Here is a 16644-nt window from a genome sequence, read left to right as displayed (position 1 = left end):
CAGAAACATCAAACAGAGTTATACAGTTCAGGCAGTGTGATGAGACTATCTTGTTCGTATTCTTTCCTAAATAAAATCTGAATTTACTTGAATTTCTGAGGATCTGTAACTTGAATAGCTATATCATTTTCTTGGCAAAGACTTCTGTCACGGTGGCAGCCTGAGAATGTGATTGTAGTGTGCCTGAGTGTTATGAGAGTGCTAAACTGGGGAGGAGGTAGAAGATAGATTTAAAAATATATTAAAATACTAATATATTTAAGTGATGCTATTCATTTTCATTTACTGGAGATGTATTATTTGGCTTATGGTCTGCCTTAAACATTCACTAGTTGAAAGACTTTAGGCCTGCCTGTTTGTTGGGTCACCTTGGTATTGTAACAGGCTCTGTTCCCACAGGGAGGAGAAAGATGAAGACTCTGATGAGCAGCAGAAACAGGAACAAAGTTGGTCGTATTCACTGAACGATGATGTGTTCAGTGAAGAAAAAGCACCTTCCACAGCAGCAAAAGATTGGTCAGCAGGCAAAGATCACCGTTTGGAAGAAGACACTTCCTACAGCACTAAGGACAGCAAAAGTGTGTACGCCACACAACCGCCCAAGGAGAACCTGCTGGAGAGCTCGGCTGCTCGAGAAGCTCCTGCGCCGCCGGAGAGCCTGGGGGAGCAGCAGGAGCAGCGCTCGGCTCTTTTGTCCACTCGCTACTCAGCGAATGCTCAAACTGGGTCAGCTCAGGTTTCAGCTTCTCTCCCGAGAACTTACCAGAGATCTGATACCTCCAGGTTAACATCTGTGGTTACACCAAGACCTTTCGGTGTCCACTCAAGAGGAATCTCGTCACTTCCACGGTCATTCACGGTAAAATTCCACTTCATTCTTGAAGTTTGTAAATGTGGGGTCTTGAATAGCTGGGGGAACAGTAGAGTTTTAATGTTTCAGTTTTTTAACAAAAGTGTCTCCTGTGTGATGCAGACTGTGTTAATAGAGCAGGTAGTTCTGTCGTGGCTTTAAGTGTTAACTGTGTTTCTGTGCTTAAATGCACTTCTGGAATTAAAGATGGTAATTATATTTGGTAAAATATTCTTTTTATTACTTGTAGTAAGTCTCCTTAGTGTGCCTTATTAAAAAAAAAATGCAGTTGGAGGTAATTATCTGGAGCCAGGTTAACATAGTTAAGTGTTAAAAGATAATTTTTTTAGGTGATAAGTTTTCTCTGCTCTGCTGACTTTGTTGAAATTGAAATTTTATGCTTGCCTAAAATTTGTCTACCCTATAAAGCACTGAAACAATAAAATTGATTCCACCTCACCCCATTACTATGTTGATTTTCATAGTTTTCTCCTAAATCCTTATTTGTCTCAATTTAAAAAGTGGTAAGAATGCAAATAATTCTAAGCAGATTACTTAAACTTTATCTTAGAAAGTCTGGACTATTTGTTCTGCAAGCATTTCAAGAGAAAAAAATACATTTCTCTAAATAGATAATTAGCAATGGGTACAGGAATCAGAATTTACTTCAAAGGGAGAGGTGGTTTTGTTAAATATAAAGATTGCTGAAAGATTGAAAGATTTATTTTTTTAAAGCACATATTTACCAAACTATCATTTTTGTCCTAGATGGATGATGCTCAGAAATACAACGGAGAAGTAGAAAAAGCTAAAAGAACTCAAACTTTATACAGCAGCATTTCCTTTTCACAAGCAGACTCTGCACACCCTGTCTCCACTGGTGCATTCAGAAGCAGAGGTGAGGAGGAAGAGGAGGAAAAAGAAGGTGTTCAGTCAACACCTCCTCCTAGTTTGTCATTACCTTTAAAGTCCCAAGACCAAGATGCTGGGAGCAGTATTCCTAAGCCAGAGTATGGCATTCCTCCTGATTCTCTTTCACTTGCATCTTCTGCAGAAATTGCGAGTCCGACAGAGCCTAAGGATTCAAAATCCATGGTAAGTGTGGAAACAACGTGATTACCTGGTGTAACTGAATGCCACAGCAGAATAAAAGAAAAAATAAGTAAAATTGCATCTAATGCATGTATTTTTCTGGTACTAAGAGGACAGCTCAGAGACCTGCTATTTTCTTTGATTTAATTTAGGGGAAAGAGAATATTTGGGGGGGAAAAATTTACTCTTTTGCTGAATTTTTCCCTACTCTTTTTATGTCATGTACTTAATTTTATTTATCATTCTTCTTCAAAACAGTTATTCTACATATTGTTTAATGCTTGCAAAGTTTTTTGTTATTCTCCAAATTAGCACATTGTGCATACAATCAGGTGTGACAGATGAATTTTCTGAGCTGCTGTAGCATTCAATTGCACTTTTAAACTGGTGGTGGAAAAAACATCAATATCATACTGTCCTTTTTTCCATTTGTTGTGGCTTGAGCTTTTTTTTTTCCATAAGCTATTTCCTTGAATCTAGTAAATGATCATGTTAATTCTGAAGTAAATCACCATCTCTGTGCATGTGCTTATCCAGGGGTTGAGTCTTTCAGTGTTCTTTTTGAAATATGTATCTTAAGTGCTGTTTCCTCCAGTTGATTGCATGTTTAACTAACAATAGCTTTAATTTTTGATACCTTTCTGTACTCTCTGATGATGCAGTTCATAACCCTTGACAGATTTGCTTTCCTGATGCTGCTCTAAAAATGACTTGTGCCAGTTGCTGGGGTAAAGGTCGTAAGACCTTGGATGATGATTCATGCAATCAGTTCCCATACCACCTTTCTAGAAATTCATTCATTTCCAAACATTCTTCTTCCTAATCACTTGTAGAAAAGAAATACTTTGCAGTTTAATATGCCTGATACCCCTTGGCCATTGTAACAAGTTGATCATAATTTTTTGCAATTGTGATGGCTGTATAAGGAAAGAGATCATGATCTTTTTTGTGTGTTTTAGCAAAGACAGGCAGAGGAGTTTCTGTTGTAATCAGTGAAAACTGATAGATTAGAGATGAGTTCTTAGTATCTCTTTAAGCAAGGCAAATGAAAATAGCATGTACTAGGTCCATATATTTTTTCCCTGTCATTAGTAATGAGAATACAAATTTTTCCTCCTAGAAGTGAGTCATATGGGAGGGACTATTTTTAAATTATTTAAAAAGTTAAAAAATATGGGTTGTGTGATAACAAGCTGTAAGTTAAGGAATGCAAGTTCCATTTGTTGTGTTTGTAAATCATTGCCAGAGAGATTGGTATAGTTCACCAGTCATCAGGGCAGTAACACCAGGTCCATGGAGCACTGTTTTAGAGATGGCCTATAAAAATGATAAAGTTCAGTGCACAAAGTCGCATTACTCCTCTGAAAAGAGATAGGTTTGAAGAGTCATGTTGGGATGGTGGAAAAACAAATTAAGACCAGTTGTAATCTCCAGGAGCACACTCAAACTCCAAAGGTTTGTATGTTCTCTAGCCCAGCGTGTAATCTGTTTAGTAGATTCCCTTTTAATAATATACTCACCTAAGAACTTGGGTTGTATGAGAGCATTTGCAGGCCAATAACTGTGTTGTGAAGTAAAGACTTAATTTCTGCTCTGGGTTGGAATGGGGAGTGTTTTCCCAGGAACATTCCTGTAACGTGAGGCGATACCTTGGGATGGTGTCGTGCAATGTTGTTTTCTTCGGAATCCAGTGCTCAGGTACTGCTGAAGCCACCTCTGGCTGCACCTTCCTGACACCCTGGCTGGCTGCATCTGCTTGTACAGTGCTTACTCTAGCTGCCTGTTGCATCTTACCAGCACAGGAGCTTGGAGAAATTGGCATAGGTTTCTAGACTTTTAAATATTTTAAGTTAGGGAAAATGAATCCCACTCTTCAGGAAGGCTGGTTCACTAGGGAACTAAAATGTAGGTGTACATTTAATGCATGTGTAAAAATGTGCAGGGTCTTTTCTTCCATGCATGTTTTGCTGGAATATATATATTTTAAAATTGTTTAACAGAAAAATCTGTAATTTTCTTTTCCTTTTATATCCATGTCAATGTCATGCTAATGAAGTGCATAGCATGCATTTGCGTATTTTAATAGTTTTTAATGAGTTCACATTAAAACGTTAATGTATGCAATACATGCTCATAATATAGCGTGGGATTGAAAGCAAGTGTTACAAACTGTTTTCCCATTCAGATATTCTTCTTGTTTAAAATGGTGATGTTAGATTTTGATTCAGATTCTGAAAGCACCTTAAAAGTCCATTAAAGTAAAAGATATGGATTTAGCTGATTTTGGGATTAGTGTTATTATCTAGGTCTCCATTTACAAAATCCAAAGGAAGCTGGTAGTATTTCACACAAAACCAAAAAGATAATTGCGCACCCACGTAAACCTAGTTGCAGCATTGAGCCTAAAGGAAACTGATGATGCTTATGGTAGGATGTGCTAGAAAAAAATGAGATTGATTATGGTTATCTAGTTTTTTCATATCTCTCATGCTCTGTCAGGAGGCAGAACGTGTCACAAATTCACAAAACAATCCACAAAGAATCATTTAGGGGTTTAATTTCCTCCAAGTTCTTAAATTTGTTTGCATTGTATTACAGAACATTTAAAATAATAGGAATGCAGAGGGAACTATGTGTGTAGAGGAAAAGATAAATGTAAACTGAAAACACACCTGTTTGAGTAAATAGCAAATGGGTTAGTTAATTGCCTTCAATACTGTTTCCTTTGTCTGTGATGCTAATAATAGATGATTAAAGTGCACATTGTGAGCAGCCTCACTTGTTTAGAGGATAAACTTTCCCTCATTTAGATTCCTCTGATACCAGATACTGTAGTGTCATGTTTTATTTTTCAGGAACAGTACAGTGAATTGAGAATCAGTATAAACCAGAGACCTGGCCACAGTCGCAGCTTTGGGTTTACAACAAATTGGAGTTCTTCAGGAGCCATTGTACAGACAGTTGAAGAAGGTAAATGTGTATACATGCACAAATTTTTGTTCTTATATTTAGTTTGCAGAGGCTTCTAAATTAAGATATTTGCTGCTAAGAATGCTGCAAACATTTTAAAATACTGGGTGTAGTACTGGAAAAATCAGTATTTAGTTGGCTAATGTATTTCTGTGAATACTCATCTTTTGAAACAGATTGAATTCAGAAATACCAAAATGCATTTTCCTAATCAATGAGGGTATAAACATGTTTATTTGTTCACTGATTCTCTTACAGAGCAGTATTTACGGGTTCATACAGACTTCTAATATCCAGTTTCTTTCATCTAAGTTTGAAAGATTTCACTTCATGTCATTTGTAAACACATGCAGAGGTAACCTAGGAGTTAATATTCTTTTATAAATTTCTCCTTTCTTAGTCATGCCGAATTTAGGAGACAGCTCATATTTTTATGAAGTTACAACTTCTAATTTGATTTCCAGTGCAGTTTTTTTCAGTTGTTTTAGTACCAAGGGAAAGCAAACGTTTCTGTCTTGAGATGACACACATATAAAGTTTAGAAATAAACTTTAATAGTCTTCTGCAGAGAACAAGCTTGATTTTCTTTTTAAAAAAGGCAACAAAACAACAAAAACCTAAGCAAAACACATATAATGCTTTTTTTCTAAACAATGGTCTTTCCCATTGCCAGTAATACTTGAGGATTTTTGAATTGTGCCCTAACACAAGATCATCCTGAGAAAGGAGAAATAATTGGAAACTCTTAATTTAGTTAGCTCTTTATTATGCCTTCCAGAGGGGAAAAAAATACCATTTAACAGCACTTAATGAGCAGCATTGGTTTTTTTTTTTTTTTCTTTTTTCAAATTCAAGAAGTCAAGAAGCCTTTCTTCATTATATCTGGGTACTTTTCATAATTAGATTTGCTTTAGGATAACCTTGCTTGAGCAGGGAGGATGGACCAGCTGAACCACTGTGATTCCTTCTACCTGTTCCACGCTGTAATTCTGTAAATGTTAATACTCACTTTGCTGGAAGAATAACTTTCTCTTTGCTTTCCCTGCTGCTATGCTTCTTGTTTAATTTCCTTCCTTGGCGGCAGGGGTCTGTCCATTTGCACTGCCAGCTGAAAAGGAGAAATCTGAGGGTAGTGAATGTTCCTCCTGGTCCTTCACAAAGGTCCACATGGGCTCTGTCCCCAAGGAGAAGGTGAAGGCCCTGTGGCAGTTGTCTTGGTTATGCTTTATTACCATTCTCATGAGGAAGAGCTGATATAGATTGAAAATATAGATTCAACTGAGAATGGACTGTATCTCAGTGTTCTTGTTTATAGCCTATGTTCATGTTTTTTTCCAGCAACAGGCTTATCTTGTATCCTTATTCAATAGCTATTGCTCCCTTTGAAGAAACAAAGGATGAAAGAGGTGGATGACCCACTGGAAGAGTAATATAAGCTTTCAGCTAGGCACTTGGGAATGTTGTATTTCCTACTTTTTACTATAAGTCATAGGATTACTCAGGTTGGAAGAAACCGTGGAAGATCACCTAGAGCAAAACACCAATAAAAATAGTCAAGACTGAATTCAGACCAAGTGGCCTATGGCTTTTACGCATGTGGGTTTGAGACCCTCTGATGATGGAAACTGCACAGCCTCTCTGGGCCTTATCCTCTCAGAGAAAATATTCCCCACATATTCAATCAGCCAGGTCTTTGTCCCAGTTTATAACCAGTATTCTGTGTTTTTCTGCCATAACTTTCAATAAAGAGCAGGCTTTCCCATCTCAGTGACATCCTGGTATATACTGAGGGGGCTCCTGTTAGGTTCTCCTGCAGCCTCTCTTCTCCAGCCTGAACAGGCCCATGTTCCTTAGCCTTCCCTCACAGGGCAATTGCTCCAGCCCTGACCATCCCCATACCTTACCATTTAACTTGCCCCAGTTTATTGATGTCTCTTCTAGAGAAACACCAAAACTGGGCACAGTATTCTCAACATGACATAACAAGCGCCGCATGAATGGAGCAGTTGCTTGATCTGTTGGCCATGTTAGTGTTCATACACCACTGCCAGGGCCCCCCAGCCTAGCTCTCCATCCCATCTGTGCCCAGCCTGTGCCATCACTGGGGTTAGTCCTTCTCAGGAGCAGGACTCTGTGTTTGGCCTTGTTGAATGTCAACAGCAGCCCTGCCCTCCAGTGTATTGGCCACCCTCTTGCTTTTGATAAGGTTTGAAAACTTGGTGAGGGTGTGTTTTATCTCCTTCTCCTGCTTATTGGTGAACACATTAGAGAGGGCAGGTCCCAGGACACACCCCTGGTGAGATCCACTTGTAAGCAGCCTGCTGGCTGAGTAAGAGCCCTTAACCACTTCCCACAGAGGCTGATAGCCCAGCCAGCTTTTCACCATCTGGTTGTTCTGCCCTATGGACAATACCATCCCAATTTTGATACCAGGATACTGTGGAAGATCATGTCAATGGCCTCATTAAAGACAGTGTGGACTGTATCCACCCCTCTTACCTCATCCACATAGGTTTAGTCAATTCATCATTGAAGATAACCAGGTTGGTGAAGAGTGATTTAGGCTTGGCAAATCCAAACCAACTGTTCTAGTCACCTTTTTATCTTTCTAGAGCCCAGAAAAAGTTTCCAGGAATACGTTCTCTGATTGTCTTGTCTTCCTAACTAGCTGGATGCGTTTCTTGAGATGATACCCAGCACTTATCTTTTTTACTACTTATAAATTGCTCTATTCTACATATGCTATTCCTTAAAAAAAAACTGCTAAAAAAACCCTGCTTGGTAGGCAAAACTGACTTCTTGTAAGTGTTCTCAAAAAGCTAAGTAAGAGGTAAGCTTGTAAGGTATTTCAGTGAGACCCATTTTTACATATAACAAAGGATAGCGCTCATTTGTTACAAGAGTTTTCAACCTTTACACTAGAAATTAGGTAAACAGAAAGCCTTAAAGTCATTAATCTAGACATTGTTCTGCCAACTTCCCCAGAGCCATATAATCTTTATTATTTCAGTTCTTTCTCTTTCACTTTCTCTTTGCAATAATTTTTTGAGATTGTGTTGATATTGGAGTGCATGGCTCTGTTCAAACACTTACAGTCACATAGAACAAAGTAAACTTCACCAACATCCTTCAAGTTGGTTTTTTTTCCTATGATTGAGATAGTGTTTATCTATTGTAATAACAACAGATGGGGATAGGTTAGAGATAACTAAGTACATATGGAAAGTGACTATTTGGTTGGTTTTGCTTTCGCTGGGGACTAGTAAGAAAGAAAAGTCTTCTACCTTCAGGGAAACCTATGAAAAACATAAAAGCAGTAGATATCTTACATTGTGAAAACTAAATACCCTGTAGGAATATAAAGAAATTATTATTAATTCCTATAATCTTGGAGGAACTGGACAGAGATAAGTGGTAGCATACAACTTCTGGCATCTGAATTTCTGGCAGTCTCTGTGGGCTTCTCTGGAGGTGAATCAGAGCAGAAGCCCACTATAGGCACCCTAGTTTGCACTCTTGAGAAGCCCTTTTCTCCAGAGACTGTAGAGGAAGAGCTGCTGGCAAAGTTGCACACCAAAAATTGAGTAGTGTAAGTTGTTCTATTTTAGGTCTGCATGTGCAATCTAGAGACTGCTGCCATTCATTCATATCTGTATGGTTGGGGTATGGTCTGGATATGCCTTTCTAGTAATAGTGTAGGAAGAACCATGTAATCTTAAACTCTCTTCCTTTCCTAAAACTGAGCTGAGGTGTGCTGTTCACACCTCTGAGCTGGTCTCATCCTTGACAAATTATTTGTGTAAAATGAACACAACCTTTTTTGGTTACTGGGGGCTCATTCTATCACAACTCAAGACAGAAATTATGAGTTCTGAGGACTCTGCTGGAGCCTGAAGCATTCCCTTTACCATGAGCATAAGGCTTAGCCAAGATGTGGTCAAATTATGTGGTACTAAATATCAGACAGGATTCCAAGTGTTACATGATATTGTTGAAATTATTAACTTCAGTATTAGTGTTTTTGATAGTTTTCTTAATAGTACCTTCCATTAACAGATTTGAAAATCCATCATTCTTTAACATCTTCCTGACTCCTAGAGATGCATGGTTTTTTCCAGTTTAACTATTTGTCCATGTTTCCTCCTCCAGATGAAAACCCCACCTTTTCTTCTACAATACTGCTTAAAAACAATTGGTGTGTTTTGAAAATTTTATTTGTAACTGCAAATTAAGTTTTTAGTCTGTGTTTTAAGAATAATGCAGAAAAATATAATACGGAGCCATGTTCTTCTAGCAGAGTAGCTAGTGTAGCTTTTTAGTGAGCTATGATGAATCATTATTTGGTGCAGTACTAGGAAGCACAGCATTTCTCAATTTCTTAACTTTCTCTTGTTGTGTGAAGCCATCTGAATCCTTAGTGGGTGAGCCAGACTTACAGCAACATTTTAACAGTGAGTCAGAAAACTCTCAGGATGAAGCATATGGTGTCTAAATTTTTCTATCATACTTGTCCACATTTGTTTCTAATGTAATAGAGCATTAGTCTTGGTATATTTTAAGTAAGATGTGTGGATTTCACTACTTACTTTGGAAAATACTTCCACTGAGTAATTCAAACTTGTTTTATTAACATGAGAGTTTATTGTGCAATCCTTAACTATATTTGTACTTGGCTTTTCTATTTTCTATTCTGCTAAGGGAATAATTCTTAATGGAAGGACGATTCATAGAATTGTCTTGCTTGCTGTCTGAGTTTCTCAGCTCATCCACTTTCTCAATTAAATAGAGAAAAAGTTTATGATCTGGTCTTCTATGTTCTGTCCTTAGTCTGGTGAGATTGCCTGCCAATGTATAGCAGATGAAGAAAAGTATAAAGTACAGCCTGTCTTGCAAAATATCAGTAGATTCAAAGTCCAACCTGCCATAAAATTTGCTCTTAGTAGATAAAGTAAGTTGAATCCAGAGAAGTCTGGTGGGACAGCACCCAGCAATATTTTGCATCCAATTAGCAAACAATGCAGAGCTAACAAACTATTCTAGCAAAACAATAAAGCAGCATGCTCTTGTCTGTAGAGCTTAGAAAATGAAATGAGAGTATGAGCCAGCTTCTACTGGATTTAACAAAGTGCAGGCTGGTTTTTTTTTTTTTTAATAAGAGGATTACCCAAACATTGGCTGAATTTCAGCTAATGGTTGGATGCAGACATTATGGTGCCACTTCTTTCTCACTATCCCATATTATAAAGGTGAGTTAGTGCAGACTGAACCCAGAGGCTGTTTATTAAATGGGCTAGCCAGAATCTGAAGATTTACAAGTCTGGAAGAGTGATTTCTTTATCATTTTCATAAATTCTAAATTGAAAAGCTACTTTGATACTGAGTTTCCTGAGCTTATGTTACAGTGTAGTGAGTTTTTCTAAGACTTTCTAAATATTCAAAATTAAGCATTTCTTTGAATGATTCTCCAATCCACCCTCTTCCAGTCACAACTGTGATAAAAAGAAAAAAATATGAATGGAGACATAATCACATTTTTCTTCTGTTTTCTGCAGGCAGCCCTGCAGCACTTTGTCAACTGCATGTAGATGATGAAATCATTGCTGTCAATGGCACAAAGGTTTCACATATGGACTGCAGTCAGTGGGAAGAGGCCATCAGCAGAGCATTAGAAACTGGAAACCTGGTCATGGATGTCAGACGATATGGAAAGAATGGTGAGTTGTTTCGTCGGGCAGATACTGTATGCTCTGTAAGGCAAATAAGCTTTGTCTCTGCTGTACTTGACAGCTGAGAGTCCTTATTACCCTTACAGGAGTAATACGTATCTAAGCTAAGTAGTTTGCCAGCGTGTCTGTTGCATTTTAACACAACTTGGCTTTTTTAACTGCTTGTGCATTAGAAATGTCTTAACAAGCAAATCTCCAAAGCATTGAACTACTGACCTCACTTTTGTGCTCTGGCCTGTTTCTGGGAGGATGGACAGGTAAAAACGTGTGCAACCACCACAAAAGGGAATATAACATTTTATTTCTTGCCATATCACAAGACTGAAGAGGGTCTGATCTCTAGAGAATAGTAATTTTTAAAGGCCCTCTCTCTCTCAGTCACCAGCTCCCTTTCTTCAGGGAAGGAGGATCTTCTGTTCCTTTCTTCAGGGAGCATTTCAAGTGAGGTGTGATCTTGCAGGTGATGTAGCACCTGTATGCCATGATTTTGGCTACTTACCCAAATATTGTGGTGCTGTAATCTCTCCAGAAGGGTGCTACCCATTCTGGCTAGTGAGGGTTTCCATACTGGCTGACGGCCTTGTAACATCTCTACACTTGCCACAGGTTTAATCAGGAAACCCTTTCAGAGTTCTAGAAGAATTTTTGCAGAGTTGGAAGTGTGACCAGTGACTTCTTTACAGTATAAATACAAACAATTCTTTTAGTGGGAAGCTAGGTAGAATAAGTTACCAGCAACCTGGGGAAAAAACAGTGGGGTGAGGAAGAGACAAGAAACAAATCACTTTATAGGGCCTAATACAACTGAAGAGTGAGATTAGTGGCAAAGAACTAAGTGAATAAAATTTTCAGTGGGAAGGGTAGGGAGAGAAGAAATGGAGTATGTGAGATGAGCATTGTGTGTCTTTGCCTCATCAGTTTGCTAGTTCAGTTTAGACTGCCTTTCCTCCCTCACTCTTTGCTTCCTGATGAGCATGGACATGAAAATGACCCTTCTCTAGATAGTGTATGAGTCTCATTGTACCCTGAGTGAGTAAAGTTGGAAGAATTTTCTGAATTCTTACTAATGCTAATGAAATAGTTTCCAATGAATACTAACTGCTCTTTAATGTTCATCTGCTGTAAAGCAAAACATCTGGCAAACTTTTACCTGGCTTATGACTAACACTTGTATTTTTGGGGAAGGCGGTCTGCTAATAAATGCCCTTCTTCCTGTCTTCACAAATTCCACCTGATTTGTGTGTCTCCCTCTTCTGTTATGTGTGTTTTTGTGTTATTTTAATGTGTTTTCACTAGCTCTTGTTCTGTTCTTTGACGTTACTGTCTATATTAATTTCTCGATCCTCCACATACCAAAAAGACTGGGGCAAAGACCTGCCTTCCCTGCCACGTGTAAGGCATAAAATCCTCAATCTCACCAGTATGGCTACCAACATTATAGGTACATCTGAAAATAGATGGATTGATGCAACTTCGGGAGAAAAAGTTTCAAATGTTTCCACCGTATCACCAAAAAGAGATTTCTCCAGCAGCCTTCAAAGTGCTGTGAGTATGTTTCTGAAGGGTCATGGGATTTGGGGGGAGGAGGAAAAAATGTGAAGTCTTGATAGTGGGACGATGGAGAAAAGAATTTGTAAATCTCATGTTCCTTAAGTGATACAAGTATAGGACCCTGCATCTGAAATATGGAGATGTAGCTATGTATGTTATTACGGTAAATAAGATGTTTTAAAGATTTGCTACTGCCTATTCATGAGTGACCACTGGTGAATGATAAATATTAAAACATGTGCAGACTATCTTTTGACTAAAACATACAGAGTGTTTATTCTTCAGAGAAGACTTTGACCTGCATTATTAGTGTAAATGGAAGTTGCAGCCCAAAAGAACAGGCATATATGTGCTTTCAAATTACTTGTAAATAAAAACCTACCTGCCAAGGAGCTGAAACTAATGGTTTTTATATCTGCAGCAGTTCACAGCTGGTTATTGATTCCCTGAAATGCCTGCAGTTGCTTTATTACAAAGTACACTGAGGAAGTTTTATGTTGTTTTGTATCTTTGTATAAAAATGTTCTCAAGTGTTTCATGATATATAGTTCCTGTCAGGAAAGATGTGTAGTTGGATAAACTTCCACAAATCTAATGAACCCAAGACTTATTCATTTATTTATTTCAGGATACAGAAACAAAATTGATAAATGGAATGCAAGGAGATCATGGCTCTAATGAACAAAGAGGTAAACCACTGTTGGTTTTCATCTGCTAATTGTGTGGTTTGTGACAAGCACAGACACTAAACCTGTAATGACTGCAAGTGTTCTACAGTGGGTGAAGTGAGCCCTTAATGAACTGAAAGCTAGACAGATATCAAAGAGATCTCACTGCATCCAAACTGGGTGTAGTTTGCTTCCACAATGTGCCAGGCAGTTTGAGAACTGATAACAAAGCTGAAACAAACGCCCCTCTCTCTGCACTAGTGGCTGTAAATTGACTGTGTGGTAGGGGTGAAAGAGAAGAAGGCGCATGATGTATTGTAACTGCTACTGCATTGTGTGGAGACCAAGTCAGCATGAGCATTGATTTATTTCGCTACCCAGGAAGAGTGTAGAGTGCTCAACTTTTTGCTATTTTTGCCTATCTCTTTCAGTTGTGAGGTTTTGGGGGTAGTGGCTGTTTTCACTATTACTACTTTACTTTTATCCCTGGAGAACAGTATTGATGGTTCTGGTATGAATAATAATTGCTTATGCTATGAGCAATTATTGCCTTACTTGACAGCAGTGAGAGAAACCAGGTGCGTATATTTCCCAATGGAATAATAATCCTTAAATAGGAACTTTGTATTTAATTTTAACGTGGATACACATGGAAATTCAGAGAAGAATTCCCCCAAGATATCACTTGCCTTCTGGAGATGTTTTCTGGTGGCCTTAAATGGTGATTAAGTTCCTCATTCTGATTTGGCATCCCAGTCAAGGATGCTTAAATTAGACAGGACTCAGAGAATCTGAGTCCAAGTTTGGCACTTGTGCTGTTTTTATAGTTGGACGTTGTTAGTGATAAAATTAAGTCCTAATTAGTATATGATGTAACCTCCTGAGGTTTTGCATTTCAGGGGCTTTTAGTTTTTCTGAAGTGATGATGCAGTACATGGGAGATCTAACAGAAGTTTCTTATCCAGCGGTTATGGTCATTAAAAAAAATAGGCACCTCATTGACTTGTTTGTATTCTTTGTATTTTTCAAATAGCATCTGAACCTATTTCTTTGAAAAACTTAAAAAGACGGTCACAGTTTTTTGAACAAGGTAAACCAAAGAGCTAACATTTCATGTACTTCCATGAAATTGTTCCTGCTACACACTCTCCCTAACAAGTCTGGTGCTGGGTGCTCTACCTCTTCAGCGTTGTTTGTTGCAGTTACAGTGAAGCAACATAATTAATTTCCCTTCTTTCCCCAGGGTCATCAGGTTATTCTTACAATTCATGGGTCTACCTTTGTGGTAATGGGTCTTTGCGTGTTCTCTTATATCTATAGCTTGTTTAAATCTCTTCTGTGTCGTTCATACTTTTTTTCCCCCACTGGATAGAAGTAAGAAGGATGGCACTCTCTGTTCAGGTTTGCTACTACCTACAAAACAAGAATAATGATGAAAATTCCAGCAGAGGTTTTGAGAAGATCTCAGAGCTGTTGATAAAATCTTTAACTCTGAATTTGAGTTGCAGCTCTGTGCTTTCATGTGAATTGGTGTAAAAAGGCATCTGCTGGCTTTCTCCTATGTGGTGATATCACATGATCCCAAGAAGACCGATAAAATTTTGAATTTAATATACTAGCTTTTTTAAAAAAGACAATAAATGAGGCACTCAATTTTGGTTTTGTAGGTTGCTTTTCAGCATTTTGCATGTCACAGCTCACATACTTCTGCTAATGTTGTATGTCTCATGCTGTCTTTGGGCTATGTATGCCTTGCTGTTTTGCTGTAGTCTGAAAGAGTGAAATTCTGGCCCACTGGAAGTTCAGTTGACTTTTGCCAATTATTTGAGTGGGGCCAGGATTTTGCTTTTAGTGGTGATGGCTTCTGTTTTTTGCCAGAAGTGACATGTGAAGTGCCACAGCATATATCTGTGTTTGTGGTTCTGTTTGCTTTTAAATACTTCTGCTGTATCTGCAATATTGTATCTGCAATATGGTGGTGTTTTATTGTGGCCTACTTCATTGGTGTTGGGGTTTTGTTGGTTTTTTTTTTATTTTTATTTTTATTTTATTGCGGGCAGAAATTTGGTTTTTATTTTAATTATTTTTGTAGCAATATTTGAGGTATTTCACTTGTGCTTGAGGGAAAGGACAAGGTTATATTTCTAGAGTGTATGTTCAGTACAGTTTTTTAATTTTAAACTTTTGACACTTTAGCTTTGCAGTTACATGAAAGATTCCTGTGGAGCTCAGCATAAGCTTACAGGAGTGAGAGAAGAGGGGAGCAAAAATAGGTGCCATCTATGCTTCCCTTTAATATTGCCTGGCACAATTGCAATAGATCAAGCTGATTGCCTGATTTTCACTGTGGCTGTTGTGATCTGATAGTGAAACAAAATTGTGCAATATATAGAATGGACACTAACCTGTGCCTCATTACATGTCTTTTTATCCTAAATTTGATATTTTTTCCATTTCATGTGATTATACTTCAGAAAACTGTTGCAACATTTTTCTTTTATGCCTTTTTTTTAACTTAAATTTGGGCAGCTAGGTAACAAGTACACTGTCAACAAACAAAAATAACGGTTGTGGTTAAGAAATGATTATACTTGAATTTGTGATTTTGCCCATTTTCTTGATTTTTAATATATTAGCATAATACACATCTCTCTCTAATAATCATCTTGGCACAGGATGATTAAGATTAAGGCCAAGTGTGATAGTCTCAAATAGTAAAATTTGTGGTGAATGGTGACAAGTTCACTGAATTCAAGTGTGCTTTTGAAGTAGGAAAGAAGGAAAGCTGGAAAGCAGAAATACAAATACATGGTTTTGTGGTAGAGAAGTCACCAGTGGATGTCAATTGCTCTTGATTAATGCCAAGGGCAGTAGGTGAATAGCTTCTCTACCCTGGCGCAGTGTTCTGGGTGTTGGTCATGCTAAACAGTTGGGTTTCACCATAATAATAGGAGAGGTATAATAAAGAACCTTTGTATTGCTACAGTGGGAGGTGTATTGCTAATTCAAGCAATTGCTGATGGCACTTTTAAGCATGCAAAGCTTTTGAACAATTGTGCACATTAGCTGAAAGTACTTAATAAATTCTGCCCTTGAGAATAGGGCAGAAAAGTTCAGTAGGGCAAATGCAAGCATGTCTTACTAAGGAAGCAAAAATTAGTCTGAAGCTCTGACTTGCCACAGCTAGACAAGTCTTGCAGTAGTTATGTATGGGTCTAATAATTTCTCTTTTTTGCCTTCCAAATCTTCCAGGAGGCCCAGAGCCTGCAATGCCTGATGTAAGTACTATTTCCTAACTGCTAGTTAGTCGTACAGTCCTAGTCTTTCCAAGAAGCTCTCTGCTTTCTATTGCTTTTTATACTGCTTTAAAATTTTGATCAAATCTGAGAGTACTGACTAAGATTTGCTTTGTAAAGGAATGGTTGCTTTCTGTCTGTTTGAAGAAAAGGCTAATTTATGTCCTTGTCACAATAGAGCTTTGTTGTTTGTAATGGCTTCTATTTCTCACTCTAAAAAATGTTTTAAAATGTAGAATGTTGATTACATTGAAAGAGGATAATATTATTTCATTTCTGTGCTATATTAGCTCCCAGTCCCATCCATCAGTGCTCCTAGTCGTCGGGTTTGGGATCAAGAGGAAGAACGAAAGCGACAGGAAAAATGGCAAAAAGAGCAGGACCGTTTATTGCAGGTATAATTAATCTTCATAACTGTGGGCTGTCAATCCCTTGTGTCTAGCAACAAGGAAAGAAATGTAGCACATGATTTCTGAAATTCTTCTTACTGA

At 38.0% G+C, this 16644-nt stretch overlaps 1 protein-coding gene across 16 annotated transcripts in view; it reads left to right on the top strand.

Annotated features, from left to right (window-relative positions):
- LMO7 (LIM domain 7) overlaps positions 1-16644 on the top strand; it is a 128874-nt gene that overhangs the window by 95820 nt on the left and 16410 nt on the right. For 10 of the 16 annotated variants that reach the window (XM_085058241.1, XM_085058235.1, XM_085058219.1 and 7 more), the window contains 9 exons: positions 400-859; positions 1619-1945; positions 4798-4912; positions 10465-10626; positions 11999-12183; positions 12818-12878; positions 13891-13947; positions 16110-16135; positions 16444-16548. In XM_085058241.1, coding sequence (XP_084914367.1) covers positions 400-859; positions 1619-1945; positions 4798-4912; positions 10465-10626; positions 11999-12183; positions 12818-12878; positions 13891-13947; positions 16110-16135; positions 16444-16548 — 1498 coding nt within the window. Of the gene's footprint in view, positions 1-399; positions 860-1618; positions 1946-4797; positions 4913-10464; positions 10627-11998; positions 12184-12817; positions 12879-13890; positions 13948-14100; positions 14143-16109; positions 16136-16443; positions 16549-16644 lie in introns of all 16 variants that reach the window. The other 6 variants (XM_085058259.1, XM_085058187.1, XM_085058192.1 and 3 more) reach the window with 5 other exon arrangements.

The sequence above is a fragment of the Lichenostomus cassidix genome, chromosome 1, assembly GCF_008360975.1.
Source record: "Lichenostomus cassidix isolate B80296 chromosome 1, HeHo_3.0, whole genome shotgun sequence".
Taxonomy (NCBI): Eukaryota; Metazoa; Chordata; class Aves; order Passeriformes; family Meliphagidae; genus Lichenostomus; species Lichenostomus cassidix.
The sequence above is the reverse complement of the archived record's forward strand: the minus strand, read 5'-3'. Positions and strand labels throughout refer to the sequence as shown.